The sequence below is a fragment of the Arabidopsis thaliana genome, chromosome 5 (genome assembly GCF_000001735.4).
Source record: "Arabidopsis thaliana chromosome 5, partial sequence".
Taxonomy (NCBI): Eukaryota; Viridiplantae; Streptophyta; class Magnoliopsida; order Brassicales; family Brassicaceae; genus Arabidopsis; species Arabidopsis thaliana.
The window spans coordinates 2,698,443-2,713,274 of record NC_003076.8 but is presented as its reverse complement, the minus strand read 5'-3'; the positions used below and the strand labels follow the sequence as shown (position 1 = coordinate 2,713,274).

At 37.7% G+C, this 14,832-nt stretch overlaps 5 protein-coding genes across 7 annotated transcripts; 3 read left to right on the top strand and 2 right to left on the bottom strand.

Moving 5' to 3' along the window:
* Positions 1 to 19: 19 nt before the first annotated feature.
* On the top strand, positions 20 to 2,494 carry AT5G08415 (Radical SAM superfamily protein). The gene is made up of 7 exons (NM_120926.3): positions 20 to 584; positions 751 to 914; positions 1,129 to 1,219; positions 1,337 to 1,494; positions 1,707 to 1,878; positions 2,001 to 2,111; positions 2,215 to 2,494. The coding sequence occupies exons 1-7, from the start codon at positions 174 to 176 to the stop codon at positions 2,290 to 2,292; spliced, it is 1,185 nt and encodes a 394-aa protein (NP_568196.1). The 5' UTR covers positions 20 to 173; the 3' UTR covers positions 2,293 to 2,494.
* A 182-nt stretch (positions 2,495 to 2,676) lies between these two features.
* On the top strand, positions 2,677 to 3,488 carry FTRA2 (ferredoxin/thioredoxin reductase subunit A (variable subunit) 2). 2 transcript variants are annotated; one of them, NM_001342999.1, is made up of 1 exon: positions 2,677 to 3,465. In NM_001342999.1, exon 1 carries the CDS (start codon positions 2,687 to 2,689, stop codon positions 3,299 to 3,301), a length of 615 nt encoding a protein of 204 aa, NP_001331359.1. In that variant the 5' UTR covers positions 2,677 to 2,686; the 3' UTR covers positions 3,302 to 3,465. The 2 variants fall into 2 exon arrangements, with proteins under 2 accessions (NP_001331359.1, NP_568195.1); NM_120925.2 differs by having other exon boundaries at positions 2,692 to 3,488.
* Positions 3,489 to 4,328: 840 nt separating this feature from the next.
* On the top strand, positions 4,329 to 6,817 carry AT5G08400 (structural maintenance of chromosomes-like protein, putative (DUF3531)). 2 transcript variants are annotated; one of them, NM_001036779.2, is made up of 8 exons: positions 4,329 to 4,656; positions 4,756 to 4,843; positions 4,993 to 5,078; positions 5,212 to 5,290; positions 5,395 to 5,454; positions 5,564 to 5,685; positions 5,777 to 5,848; positions 5,948 to 6,817. In NM_001036779.2, exons 1-8 carry the CDS (start codon positions 4,364 to 4,366, stop codon positions 6,048 to 6,050), a joined length of 903 nt encoding a protein of 300 aa, NP_001031856.1. In that variant the 5' UTR covers positions 4,329 to 4,363; the 3' UTR covers positions 6,051 to 6,817. The 2 variants fall into 2 exon arrangements, with proteins under 2 accessions (NP_001031856.1, NP_196457.2); NM_120924.3 differs by having other exon boundaries at positions 4,336 to 4,843.
* Positions 6,002 to 12,316, bottom strand: AT5G08390 (Transducin/WD40 repeat-like superfamily protein). Its single transcript, NM_120923.3, has 19 exons — positions 12,033 to 12,316; positions 11,800 to 11,956; positions 11,394 to 11,524; positions 11,130 to 11,247; positions 10,788 to 11,014; positions 10,240 to 10,342; positions 9,845 to 9,915; positions 9,674 to 9,748; positions 9,387 to 9,530; positions 8,941 to 9,283; positions 8,309 to 8,830; positions 7,950 to 8,009; positions 7,738 to 7,859; positions 7,367 to 7,501; positions 7,166 to 7,240; positions 6,962 to 7,074; positions 6,707 to 6,823; positions 6,548 to 6,616; positions 6,002 to 6,431 (listed from the first exon to the last, which is right to left on the bottom strand). Exons 2-19 carry the CDS (start codon positions 11,825 to 11,827, stop codon positions 6,365 to 6,367), a joined length of 2,520 nt encoding a protein of 839 aa, NP_568194.2. The 5' UTR covers positions 11,828 to 11,956; positions 12,033 to 12,316; the 3' UTR covers positions 6,002 to 6,364.
* Positions 12,317 to 13,490: 1,174 nt separating this feature from the next.
* AT5G08391 (transmembrane protein, putative (DUF 3339)) lies at positions 13,491 to 14,117 on the bottom strand. The gene has a single exon (NM_001125720.2). The coding sequence runs from the start codon at positions 13,916 to 13,918 to the stop codon at positions 13,709 to 13,711; it is 210 nt and encodes a 69-aa protein (NP_001119192.1). The 5' UTR covers positions 13,919 to 14,117; the 3' UTR covers positions 13,491 to 13,708.
* Between the last annotated feature and the right edge of the window lie 715 nt (positions 14,118 to 14,832).

Here is a 14,832-nt window from a genome sequence, read left to right as displayed (position 1 = left end):
TAACTATCATATTTAGCTTCTTCTTCTTTTGGCGCAGTAATTGGTAGTTGGCGGATATCCCAAAGTTGCTAACCGAAGCAGAGTCTCTCCACACTCTGTTGAAATCGCCTAATTTCATTTTTTCCCCAGTTTTGCCTCACACACAAATATATACACACATACGCAAAAAACTCATGATGCATCATTGCTCAATTACGAAACCCACTTTCTCAATTTCGATCTCGACCCAGAAGCTTCATCATCATTCCAGTAAATTCTTGAATTTGGGTTTCAGAATCCGATGCGAATCCGGGGATGTTTCGTCGCCATTGCGGACCAAGGCGGTGTCTTTGTCGTCGGAGATGGAGGATTCGTCGTCCTTGAAGAAGAGTTTGATGGAGTTAGAAGGGAAGAAGAGTGAGCCTTACCCAGGAGGAATGCCGAAGATGGGTCCATTCACAGGGAGAGATCCGAATGTGAAGAAACCTGCTTGGTTGAGACAGAAGGCACCACAAGGCGAAAGGTTTCAGGAGGTGAAAGAGTCCCTTTCTCGTCTCAATCTCAATACTGTTTGTGAAGAAGCTCAGTGTCCTAATATCGGCGAGGTTAGCTATTTCGATTTTGTGTTTATGATCTCGAAGATTGTTATTAAAATGTATCGGTTTTATGAATTGTGGGTATGAGAAATTATGAGTAAACTACATGCTAGTTCAACCATCATTACTCTAAATTTGTGATTTTTTTCTGAAAATTAGATTATGTGATGTGTAGTGTTGGAATGGAGGTGGTGATGGTGTAGCAACTGCAACCATCATGGTTCTTGGTGATACTTGTACTCGTGGCTGTAGATTCTGTGCTGTTAAAACAAGTAGAAATCCTCCTCCTCCTGACCCAATGGAACCAGAGAACACTGCCAAGGCCATAGCCAGTTGGGGGTATGTAACTTTTATTTGATTCCTGATCTGAGTAATCTGCTTATATTGTCCTTTAGATTCTCTTCATGGTCGTGTTCAGAATTTTTAACTAGATAGGATAAATGGAGAGGGGATGAAAATTAAAAATAGTGTCTCTCAACAGTCACTACTGCATCTTTGTTAATTTATGATGGGTGTATCATGATATGCTATTTTGCATTTTCCTTTGTTGCAGTGTAGACTACATAGTTATTACCAGCGTAGACCGTGACGATATACCTGATGGTGGAAGTGGACATTTTGCGCAGACTGTCAAAGCTATGAAGGTTATTAATATTCTATTTGTTTATGCATTATGTTATTTAAGCATACCTTTTTGTGCATTTCTCGAATGTTGTTTCAGAGTATTTATGAAAATGAAAATATATATCTCATCTCTGTAGAGACATAAGCCGGATATAATGATAGAATGCTTAACTTCTGATTTTCGTGGGGATTTGGAGGCTGTCGACACTCTTGTGCACTCGGGATTGGATGTTTTTGCTCACAATGTCGAGACTGTGAAAAGGCTCCAGCGACTTGTGAGGGATCCTAGGGCTGGGTGAGTGCTGTTTCTTGTTCTTCATTTTTTTATATGTTCTGCAAATTTGGTTATGGCATAGATGGGCTGAGCAGTGAATTGATCCTCTGCTCCGGGATGTCAATCTCATATTACACAGTCAAATATCTCCTAAAGTGAGACATAGGTGGTGTTCTGCATCTTTAGTTGTAGTAAATCTCCATTTTAATGTGGATATAATGTGGAGAATGCAGATATGAGCAGAGCATGTCAGTTTTGAAACATGCAAAGATCAGCAAACCTGGAATGATCACAAAGACATCCATAATGCTTGGTCTTGGAGAAACAGACGAAGAGTTGAAGGAAGCAATGGCTGATCTAAGAGCTATAGATGTTGATATTCTAACACTTGGCCAGTATCTACAGGTAAACTAATCACTTCAACATTCCCCACATCATTCGCAATATTCCTATTTCCAAGATAGAAAGATCCCAAATTTCAAAGAACATCTACGATTTAAAACCGTTTCTCTTGTTCCACAATGAAGCCAACTCCATTGCATCTGACTGTGAAAGAGTATGTCACACCTGAGAAGTTTGATTTCTGGAAAACATACGGAGAATCAATAGGATTTCGTTATGTTGCAAGTGGTCCACTGGTAAAGCCACAAACTATTTCTTACTCTTTATGTCAAAAAATATCTGAGAACATAGAAGATACAGAAATGTACTTGTTTGATATTGGATATATACTTTTTGCAGGTAAGATCTTCATATAGAGCAGGAGAGCTTTTTGTTAAGACAATGGTGAAAGAAAGCTACTCTAAATCCTTGTCTTAATAACAACAATGGCTACTATAATGCCAAAAATGATTGCTGAGACCACAAAGCCTTCTTCCTATCTTTTTTGTTTGTTTCTTTTAATAGACTTCATTTATTTTGGTAATTGATTTGGAAACCATTGTGGATATATAAAAGTTTATATATACTAGTTTTGTGTTATTATAAAATCCTGCCAATAATATCTGGAAATTGTCTCAAGATATTTACAGTGTTGATTCTCTATCTGAAGCCACAAGTTCCTCATCTCTTACATTGTCTTAAGTCTGACACGCGTCGCCTTTCTTTATCCAAAAATAATCCGACTTTTAATTTAAACCAAATAATTAGCAAAATTAGTAATCACCTTGATTAAATTAACCATCTAATATAAATAGATGAGGGGCTAAATGATATGATCTTTTTTGTTTTCTCTCACACTTTCTTAAGATTTTTTTCTTCGGCTCGGACGCAGATGACTAACAGTTACGCTCTGTCACCGGCGATTATCGCCGCCGTTCGTCCTCCGGCATCTCAAGACTATCTAGTTGCTGCTTCTCTTAGTGGACGCAAATCGATCAACTCTTCATCTTCGTCCATTTTCGTACCTATCTCATTATCTACTTCCTACGGTCGAAGCAAATGCGCCTTCTCAATCTCGCGGAAGAATCCAAAATCGACGATTCGTTGCGATATTGCTGTGAAATCGGCGGCTTCTGTAGACGCGGACGCTGATCTATCGTCATCTACGTCGTTGGAGACGGAGGAAGACGAGAAAGCGAAGGAGAAGATTGGAGCTAGGGTTAGGGTTACGGTTCCGTTGAAAGTTTACCATGTGGTTCGTGTACCGGAGGTTGAATTGATGGGAATGGAAGGTTTTATCAAAGATTACGTCGTTCTTTGGAAAGGAAAGAAAATCTCAGCTAATCTGCCGTTTAAGGTACAGTTCGTGAAAGAGATCGAAGGTCGTGGTCCTGTCAAATTCTTCACGCATCTTAAGGAAGACGAGTTCGAGTTAATTGATCCGTGATTGAATTGAAAAAGGCAAAAACTTTTCTTCTCTTTCTGATATTAGACTTGAAAAATCTTTTGTGAATGGTTTGTTTGTATGTACTTTTGTATACATTTAGCTTATTATATACATAAGATTTCACCCATTCTTGAATCCTTTATTGCTGTTTTCTTGCTTCTGATTTGGTTTCCCAGAGTATATAGTTCGTCTTGTGTTGGAGAAACTAAAAGCTGTCTATTGATCCATTGACTAGCTTAGAAGCCTATCAAACTGATTTTGCATTTGATGTGTTCACTTCAAATGAACATCATTGAATGATCTTATCCTCAAAATCTATCATCCGTTGGAGGTTATGAAGTAGATGGTAGTGAGCATGAAAGTGGTAAAGATATTGGTTTATGTAACTAAAGAGTGTTTTCAGTTGATTGTTATAGTGAGAATCTTTGTTTGTAGTTAGAACCAGAAACTAAAAGGAATGACATCAGTTGTTTTCTAGGTTCTTATCCTCTTTGTTTCGTATAATCAAATGTGGGATTGCATTCTCTGATCTTTGTAGAAGAGTCTTTGAGTTAGAAGTAATGATGGCATGAGAGAGTGTTGAGGAATTAGTTTATGTGTCAATGTGGATGGTTCCTTTGCTGCAACTCTTTTTTGTAGTAATAATATGAGTATATGATGTGGGCAGTAGTATTGTGGTAATTCTTCTCAAGTTGTTAGCATTTTGATTTACTGAGATAAGGTCAGGAGTTGTAGTGGACTCATAAGATTATGTACCAAATGTTGTTACTTCCAATGTGATAAGCTAAGCTATGACCAATCCATGAGGAATATTGTTCCAGCCTTTTTGGGTCTCATTCTCTCTCTCCCCGGTCGCGGTTTACGGATTGGTTTTTTGCTTGTTTGATTTCGATTGGATAAGTTCCGGTTAACCTGATTGAACCGGTTTTAAAATGTTGTAATCCGATAATTATGACTCAAGTCTAATGAAATCTCTGAAATGTGTAAGATCAAAAGTTTATAAACGCAGAAAACTCAACTTGAGCTTGTTGGTTACAGTAACGAGATCGACAAGGAAAAAAAATGTACGAAAATAATCTCTTAACGCTCTCTTCATGCACCATGAATCTCAATTTCGCTTTCTCCCCATTCCTTGTCTCTCAGAGACAACCATTCTCTTCCCACAAGCGTAATCTTCACACTCTCGTTGCTGTTTCTGCTAATTCCGACAACCTCGCCGGTGAAGATAACGGCGGAATTTCGGCGGCAAATAAAGGTTCTGGGACTACAGCGAGAGGAAGGAGATTACTCAAGGTTAGAGAAGAGAAGCGAAAACGCGACTACGATCGTCTTCACGATTACCCATCTTGGGCCAAGTACTTGTTTCTTTCCTTTTCTTTTGCACTCCAGGTGTTTGTGTTTTTGCCTAAGTCACGAGAAAGTGTGAACCTTTTTTTGGTGAATGATAAATGCAGGGTACTGGAAAGTGCGTGTAAAGATGATGAAGAGCTTCGAGCTGTTCTTGGTGATAGCATAGGAAATCCTGAGCTCATGAGAAAGAAGGTAATCGTTGGGTCGAATTCACTAAAAAGAATTCTCGTCTCTGTTATAGTTTCTTTGGTAGTGACTATTTGGCATGCGCTGGGGCATTTATATGTGTTGTTTCTATCGATTGTGAAGTTTGGACATGTGTATGTTTACTAATTATTCAGGTTGAAGAAAGAGTTAGGAAGAAGGGAAAAGATTTCCAGAAACAGAAGACTGGTTCTGTGCTTTCTTTCAAAGTTAACTTCAGAGAGTGAGAAACTTTTTTTCCATCTTGTCCATTAATTCACTTTGGTTTCTGCATTCCGCAACATAATATAAGACTACTAGAATAATATCCCATTCCATAAATTACTAACCAAGTACTCTTATTTTGATGACTGCAGTTTCAATCCTGTAGATTCCTTCATATGGTTTGAGCTCTATGGAACGCCTTCAGATCGAGATGTTGATCTCATTGGAAGTGTAAGAAATTGATATTCTTCTTGCTATTGCAAAACGTCGAGTCTTACTGCGATGATTCAATGATTCTTCCAATTCTTTCTTTTGACCACGAGTTTTGTTAACAGGTTATACAGGCATGGTATGTTATGGGGCGATTGGGCGCTTTCAATACATCCAACTTGCAGGTTTGTTCATCATCCCTTCTGTTTCCTAGTTGCTAATCATGTTTTTCTTCCCATTTCCATGGTCATCTTCATTCTCGTCTTAACGGTATCATCTAAACTATGATTGCAGCTAGCAAACACATCCCTAGAATATGATCCTCTCTATGACGCAGAGAAGGGCTTCAAAGTGATGCCTTCATCGTTTCATGACATTAGCGATGTCGAATTTCAAGACAACTGGGGTCGTGTGTGGTAAACAACTGTTCTGACATCTTTATGATGCAAACTATTTCCTTCAAAATCTTGTAATTAGTCTGAACTTCACTTGCACTGTTTCTTGTAGGGTTGATCTTGGTACTTCCGATATCTTCGCCCTTGATGTGCTTCTCAACTGTTTGACAGTTATGAGTTCAGAGTAAGTAACACAAGAGAACTTGTAGTTCCCTTTTATCCTCTTTGATTGATTGCTTCTTTGTTGCAGAAAACTTTAATTTTTGTTTATATAAAATTTCAGGTACTTGGGCATTCAACAAGTAGTATTTGGTGGTAAACGAATGGGAGATTGGGAAGAGGGAATGACAAATCCTGATTTTGGGTATAAGTACTTCAAGATCTGAATCTTCTACAAAACAGTTTTGTTAAATATAGGCTTCTTTTTTGTGCTCTTAAGAACAAATAGCTAAACAGTGTGGAAGAAATGATAACCTAGATCAATACAACAACCGAAATGGCTCTTTACACACCAAGTTAGCTTGAAACGAGAGACAGTACCGTATCCATACGCAAGGCAAAGGTTACGGACCCGAGCAGTGGCCATACGCAATACGCGAGGGTTAGTTAGTCTTCCATAGACTCTATTGGTTAGCTTGGTAGAGTTAGGCTTTAGTACTGTTAAACTCCACATTGGAACCAAATCCACATCCAAAAAGTATCACGATGAAACTTCTTGAAATGTTAAGTTGAGTTCATGGAGAGTCTTGGCCACCAAATTTCCTCTTCTACATATCCATAAAGAGATATATATATATATATAAGACATAAGATAATAGACTTCAAAAAAAGAGAGAAGATAACCATCTAACTCTTCATTGTCCAGTAGATGAAATTTACCCACCTTGCTAAAGAGGGAAGGCAAGCCTTGATTTTCTCGAACTCGACAAAGCAACAACTGTACCGCTCCATCCTGAATAGCAAAAATCATATTTGACTTGCCAAAGAGAGTAAATTGCAATCGAAAACGACAATGAATGGTGAGATTGAAGCTCGGACCAACCTTTGCTCAGCCTCAATATCTACACCAACAGATGAGGGAGCGGAAAGCGACGAGTAAATTTGTGACCCATACATTCTTACCAGCTTAAGCAGCAAATCAAGGCAGACACTCAAATGACTAGAGACATGAAACGGTAATTAGAAATCGAAAACAAAATACTACAGAGACGGTAATTATAAAACAAAAACAAAATACTACAGATTCATAGTTTAATAGATAACCATGTCATTATGTTCTTCAAAATGACTTGCTTACCTATCCATGTTGCTCCCTAGAAGAGCTGTCAAAAGGGGGAGAAGAGAGGTACAGGTATCCAGTGTCAAAATCTCAGGTCTCTCGTTTACTATAAGTAGTACATCCGCAATTACCTGTACCAAATGAAATAATGAGAAGTGGAAAATGTTTACGTGGTGTTTTTATATACATGGATTTGAAAGGAAACAAACAGAAGTTGCTTACAGCATTATCAGCCATCTTCTCTATTGAACTTATCGAGTTTTTAATATCATTTCTTTCCCAATATCTACGGACGACCTGCAAATTTGGTGACATTATTTAGAAGATAAACAATGTTTATGGAAACCTATGAAGGATTACTGCTAGCATTCTAATTAGGAAACAGACCAAAAGCATTATCATAGTGTACTTTCATGCTGTTACCTGTAACTTAGCCAAACGAGAGTGCATAGAGCTGACAAATTGATCGTGTTGCCCCATTATGTCTGCAACTATATCTTCTTCGCTAGCTGAAGTGATTCCTTGATCAACTGGCACATGATTTCCTCTCTGCTTGAGCTGTATGAAAGGAAGTAATGTCATCAGTATCTCTGTAGTAACTGGGAAATTTTATGTCTGCCAATACGCTGAAGATGCAGGCCCAGTTGAAATTGAGTTCTAATGAAAAGGATCTGACATCTGACTAATTACTCGTCACTCTTTATTTTGTCCTTCCTCATTCTTCGTTTTTACAGTTTCTATTTTATAGTCTCAGATCCCAAATTAAAAAGAAAACTAAAATTAAAAGCCATTACCATATTGGAAGGGCGACTGTTTGGTGCAGTCATATTTCCACCAGAAGAACTCGAAACAGGACCCTCAAAGTTAGAAAATCTTCCTCTTCTTTCCCTATTTAGAACGAGGGAATGCAGTCTTCCTAGTATGTCAAGGCACACAATTAGAATCTTTTCTTACGCACATTAAAAGGGAAAAACAAAAGAAAAAACGAATGTTGGGAAAGAGTTACCTCCTTTTCGGCTTTCAGTAGGACTTGAATCTCTATTTGCATTATAGCTAATCAAGTCAGCTGGAATAAAGAGTTAGTTAGCCCAGAACTGAGAACAGCATCCAGAAAACTCAGACACATCTATCTATAATATTGAAGGACCAACTAAACAAAAAGTTGTTTTACTGAAACAAATTGTACTACAAGCAACATGTATACTTAAAGACTGATTCCTAGGATCTCATAAATATAAACCCAAGTCCCTCAGAAACTTAGAAAAGTGTTCTCCAGATTTAAGATGCCACGATGTCTTAGCAATACGAAATGCCATTTATATTTGCTCTAAAACAAAGGAAGACTAGAAAGGCTTGTAAACATACAGTTTTCGTCGTGATTTCTCGGAGGTGATCTCACCAGTGATCTTGAATTAAACCTTCCAAATACCCTGCATTTGCTCTCTTTATTTGTTCTCTCAGCTGTATCCCAGGAGCCACCTTCGTCACTAGGATATGTATTCCCATCTTGTAAAGTGATTGGTTCTATAGGTTGAGACTGAGACCTTTCAAGAAGCGAACTGGTTGGTAGATCTGGCTCATTTCTGCTGCTCGACAGCCTTCGAGAATCAGCGGCCTTTGACTGCAGCGAATATGGCATAGTTCTTCCGATAATGTCAAGTTCTGCTCTGGATTCAGATGCCTGCTCAATTATTGGCTCCGTTCTGGGGACGATTACTGGAAAATAATCCTCTTTATTGACTACTGGAGGATTCGCCTTTGGGTTAGCTTTTCCAAAATTTCTCTTTGAGGCTGCAGCATTAGGGACAACTGTAGAAATACCAGAAGCACTTTTTGGAGCACTGGTCAAAGTAACCCTGTGAGGAGAGTCTGATACACTTCCTGTGGCTTCAACAAACAGCAGACAAACCAAAAGATGTGATATCATTTAGTAAGCAGCAAAATTATAACAAAAAAGTGAAAAGAGAAAGAAAAAATAGAGCAAAGTAAAAACATACATGACAGGGTTCTTGACTCTTTTACTGTGTCTGAGCTGTGAGTAGCTGAAAACCTTCCGAGAGGCTTTGGTTCCTTTACCAAAGGATCTGAACTTTGAGATACTGATGACCTTCCAGTAGACTTTGTATCTTTTGGCAACGGATCCGAGTTTTGAGAAACTGATAATTTTCCAAGAGACTTTGTTTCCTTCAATAAAGGATCCACTTTCTGGGAACCAGGCAACTTTCCGAGAATAACCTTTGAGCTGTTATCGTTCAGACCTGCTTGATCTCTGCCTGAGCCTGATGTTTTCTCTGGATGAGAATTTGACTGAGTGGCGCCTCCACTCATAGGCTCAGTGCGCTGAGAGTGTCATTAGAAAATTGAATGGAGAGCTTAGAGATAACAAGTATGGTACAGGCCAAACTATAACAAAGCATGTAGGGGGAGAGAGAGAGAGATATACCGAGAGGTCTACAACCCAAACGCCTACACAATTTTGATTGTATGAGCAACCGAGAAGCTTTCCCTCGTGAACATTCATATCCGACAAGTTTGACCATCCAACATCCACTCCATCATGACATCTTATTGGCTCCCATGAGAAAATCTACAATTTGCATGGAAGTTAGAGAAGAAAGGATAGCAAACATGTATATTCAGATTAAAAGGAGTAAGTGTAAGTGTTATATCCTTAAAAGAGGAATTTGTTAAGTTCATATATTTCTAACTGGGACATCCTGAAGAACTTACTTTAAGACTTTCTTGCAATCCACAAAGCACACTCTTTCCATCTGGATTAAAGGTTAGGCAACGGACCCCAGTAGTCTAAGAAATGAAAATATTAGAAAGTTGAATTAAAGATCGAATACTTATAATTCGACTCAATGCATAAATAGAAGCAGTACAGACAACACATGATACCTCAGTTCCACCAGAACCAATAAGCTCGAATGTTTCAAGGTCCCAGAATTTTACAGTCTTATCAGCTGAACCTAAGACCATAGGCAGAAACAAACATAATTCAAATGAACAGTAAGGAAAACAATGCCATAAGAAGAAATATCCACTACTGAAGTCTCTCTCCTGTCAAATCCTAACACTTAACATATGAGAAAGCTGTAAAATTGTGAGTTACAAAGAGACGATGATGCTACAGTGATCTAATGATGTCAGGGTTAGTTACAACATGTAATTTTGCTTATAGCACTCTTAACTTTAAGAATAAATCGGGTTCATATCATTGTGATAAATCTATGTCACCCGAAAAACTAGGAGCTTCAATGTTACGAAGTTTCCCTACTTAGAGTTATACAGACCTGTTGCCAGCAGAAATTCATGGGGATGAAAATCTAGACTCTGAATTTTCCCTTCATGACTCTTAAACTCATGCAAAAGTTTTCCAGCAGTCAAATCCCACACCTGGTGAAGGCAACCCACATATCAGTCCAACGTTAAGAGAGAGAGCAAAATTTGCAGGTTACTTGCTTTTCAGGAAAACAATTACGGTAAACAGTACAAACTCTGAGATGAAACAAAGAATAACGAGTATCCAAGTTGATCAGGTAGTATGAGCGTATTTTAGCACTAAGAAAAATTCTCCCCCTAGGATAGTAAGGTCAGCCGCATAGAGGTATCATTAAAGTAAACAATCACATGTTCTCATCCACACATAAAGAGCCTACTCTGAGATATTTGTTCAAGACTTTGACTACCATCTCTCAGAACCAGTTTATGCCTATTTCACAAAATGTGGTATTGTTCTTCAAAGTATCCTCGAAAAAATAGAAATTTTGAATTCTATTAAGTTGACTCCCTAGTTTTCCTCCCCAATACATACTAAGAAAGGAAAAAGGCAGCTACAAACCTTGACAACATTATCTTCTCCTCCAGATACAATCCAACGACCATCTGGAGTGAATCTGAGTACGTTGACCCCTCTAGTGTGACCCTTGTAAGTATGGATGCAGCCCTTCTTTCTTATATCCCATATCTTGAGATTTGTGTCTAGAGAACCAGAAGCAAAAAACTCACCAAAAGGGTGAAAATTCACGGATACGCAGTTTGACCTGTGACCAGTGAGAGTTCTGACAACTACCCAAAGATGCAACCAAAATAACATACTCAGTAAATATACGAGCCGGCTGTGGCTGACTAAACAGAGAATGAGAAGAGTAAATTTAGATGCTCATAGAGCTACTGAACTTACCCTTTGCTTCCTCCAGATCCCAAAGTTTAATTGTACCACTAGCAGCTCCTGCTGCTACTAAGCCTTCCGAAGCATCAAATGTTACTGAATCAATCCCGCTAGAGTGCCCATACAAGCTCTGACCACAAAACAACCACAAGTACTCAGACAGAAAATATTCCAACCCGCTCAACTACATTATATCTAAAGTATGTCGCATTTCCCCTAAACTATATACCGAGGCATTCCGCAATAGAAGCAGGGGAGGGAGAAATGAGAACTAACCAGGATGGCGTTGGGCTTACCAATAGCCCATAGATTAACCTTGTGATCTTCTCCGCCTGTAACGAGAACCCTGGAGGACTTCCTCCCAATCTTAAGACAATTAACAGCAGCAGAATGTGCCACAAATTCCTCTTATAAAATGTATCACATAAGTCAAGGCTAAGCAATACTCTGGGATGAGACTCTAGTCAAAGAAGAAATTGACTAAAAGTTTATAAATTTAGAAGCACACAGATACCGAAATGTCATAAATGACTTGAAAAAACTCAAAACACAAAGCTACGAAGTGCATACAGATCTCGTGAACCAGAGCAAAAAGCAGCAGATCAAGCACGACACTGGAGTCAATCAATAAGTCCCAGAAATAAACAAACCCTAAAAGATGAAATCAGAGAGAAAAGGATACGGAGCTTGTAGGCGCGCTTGGTGTTCATAGCGGAAACGAAACCCTTACATCGGCGACCATCCAAATTCTTCTACTCACGAACAGACAAAAACCTCGAAAAATCTCAGCTACTGCAAAAGCACCTTAAGATCTCAGCTTGTCAACAGCAATTTGCAATCTGAAATCTCGAATAGATCAGTAACAACGAAATGGGGAACCAATCCATACGAAGAGGTGAAGAAACTATAGCATACCAGCAACACCCAGAAAGCCAATCTCAGCACAGAAACCAAATTTAGATCGATTGGAAAAGAATGCAGATTGAGGAACAGTATCTTGGAGTAAACGTCGTTGTTTCCTTTACGAAGAAGATAAAAATGGAGTTGTTGGATGAGTTATACTTATATATATATTTGAAAGTGTGTTTTCTCTCCTCTAATGGTGAAGAAGAGAGGAGGGAGATGTGAATGACACACAGACACACACAAGGAAGCAGAGAGAGAAAGGGAGCTGCTTTATTATTTTACTTACCTCTTCTTCTCTTTCAAATTTCCAAACTCATTTTTTCAAAAAAAAAATCATTTATTTTGGCAAAAACGTAACATTTCTAATCTACCGAGTTCAAACAGACCAAACTAAAGTAAAAGTTGATTCCTGAAAATTGTTAGAACTATATTTGATTCAGTTATAAATTCAAACTAAAAACATACCAATCTAAATTATACTTTATCCTAATTGAAATTCTTGTCGGTGCTCTAGTGCAATTATTAATAGGTGATTGTCGTAAAGAAGAACGATAACCGGTTTGTTTTGGTTTCCTAATCGGTTTAGGTTTTGTAAATTGAATTTTGTTCCGATTAAATTTCCTGACAACATATACGAGATTTTATAAGAGGATATGTAGAATGTAGCATACCCTTTAAACTATGCATTACAAATTCTCTGTTGTCCTTTTTTTTGTGTGTGTGTTTCTTCTAAACACAAACGTTTTCTTGCTTTTTAGGTGATAATATGGTTTGGTGACTTGGTTTAGGAGACCTACGTCTTCAAAGACGGAGGAACTTGATGAGATTAATGACACTCATGAGGAGAAAGAAGATGACTAGCTACGATTTGAAGATAATGATAACAAAGAAGATATTTTGGATCCCTGTTAACAAATTATGATCTTCCTTAGGTCCTACTCTTAGTTGGTTGAAGTTCTTGTATTGTAATGGGTTGTAAATTTAAACCTTTGTTTGTCTAGGTAGTGTTGTTTTGTACTTAATGCATATTGTTCAGTACTTACTTTTATTAAGGAAGCTTCTGTTTTTCATATATCCAATTCTGTTCAAATGGATTTTAAGCATTAATTAGATCCATTGTTTCGTTCTGTCTCAACTTTTTTCTCTCATATGTGCATTCGATGTAATGTATGATTGCATGTAGGTGTAGTTTTTGTCTTTTAACTCTTTAGTAAGCAAAGAATCAGGTTTTCTATATTCAGAATAACCGAGTTTACACGTCAGGGTGATTGGCTCATTTGAATTGCACATTCAAGATGCATATTACTTCAACACACATGTATATATAGACTACTTTTTTGTTCATGACTGCTTGGAGTATTTGCATTCATTAGCGTGCAATCAAATAATCGAATGTCCAGCTTTAATGGCAGACTTACTCATCTTTCGGGATTAAATTCACATAGTAGTATATAATAAGGTAACTAATTAATGCAATGATTATTTTAAAACATAATAGTATTTGTGTTTACAAGAAGAGAAAAGGTAAACACATAATTAAAGCAAAAGGGTCCGATCGATACAAAGGATTAATGGACCATGGGAAAGAGCATTTGGAATTAAAATATTGAACAAATGATTTAAGGTTAACTAGTTTTTAAAGAAAACTTGGAAAACACAGCGCAGAGAGGGATGAAACTAATGAATTAGCCGATGTAGATGTGAATCTTGAGTGCGAGAAGGAAGACGCAAACAAGGGAGAAGTAGAGAAGAGAATGGACGATAACGGAGACAGCGCTTGTCTGAAAATTACCAAACTCAACGTACTTTTGTCGTCCCGGCAACTGAAACAGAAGCCCTGGCGTAAGCATCACGAAGAGTATCACCGTAACTAGCACCGGTCCCCAATCCGACATTTTCTCTCTTTCTTGATGATAAGGATGATGATGATGCTTACTTAAACGAGTGCGATGTATCGTGGAGAATGAGAGAGTGTGTTTTATAGTGTCATATCAGAGAGAGAGAGAGATTGGAGGGGAACGTGACGAAGGTGGGTCGGAGAGTTGATTCATGAAGTCACTGTTGATTCGCTTTTATTGTTAACTTGTGAACCAGGTTTTGATTGTTTTGGGGAATTGTAATGTTCTTTCTCCAAACTAAGCACCTATCGTGAAAAGTTAACTAGAACTGATGTAACAAACTCATTTTGAATACGTCTCAGATCGTTACAAATTTTTATTAATTTGTTCTGCTTTTTAGAGTATTTGAAGTTTTAATTAGGTTTGATTAGAATAGTAGCTTTTTTTTTTTTTTTTGAACACAGAATAGTAGCTAAGTGATGGATATATAGTTGTTGATAACGGATACTGTTATTGATTATTTGTTCGGATCCAATCTAAAGAGTTGAATACTTATAGTAACTCGGTTAACTTGTGAATCAGGTTTTGATTGTTTTGGAGTATCTTTTTTTTGTCCCGAGTTACTAGTTAGGATATTCCCTTTGATTAGTACCCAACACTGACGTAACGCAATAACAACAAAGAACGATCCCCAAGAACAAGAAGATCATACTGATTATTTGTTCTTTTTGGTCAGACACTGAGACACAGACTGATATATAAACAACTTTTTGAAAATCCGTGAATGTAAATAATAATATTCACAGAGAGAAGAAATGATATATGCCGACTAAAAACTGGATATATAGATATATCTATATATATATTCAGTATCATGCCTAGAAACGTACAGAAATTAAAAACCTTCAAAGTCTTCTTTATGAAGCATGATTTTGAGTCCCTAACAAAGACATATATATCTTGACAAAAAA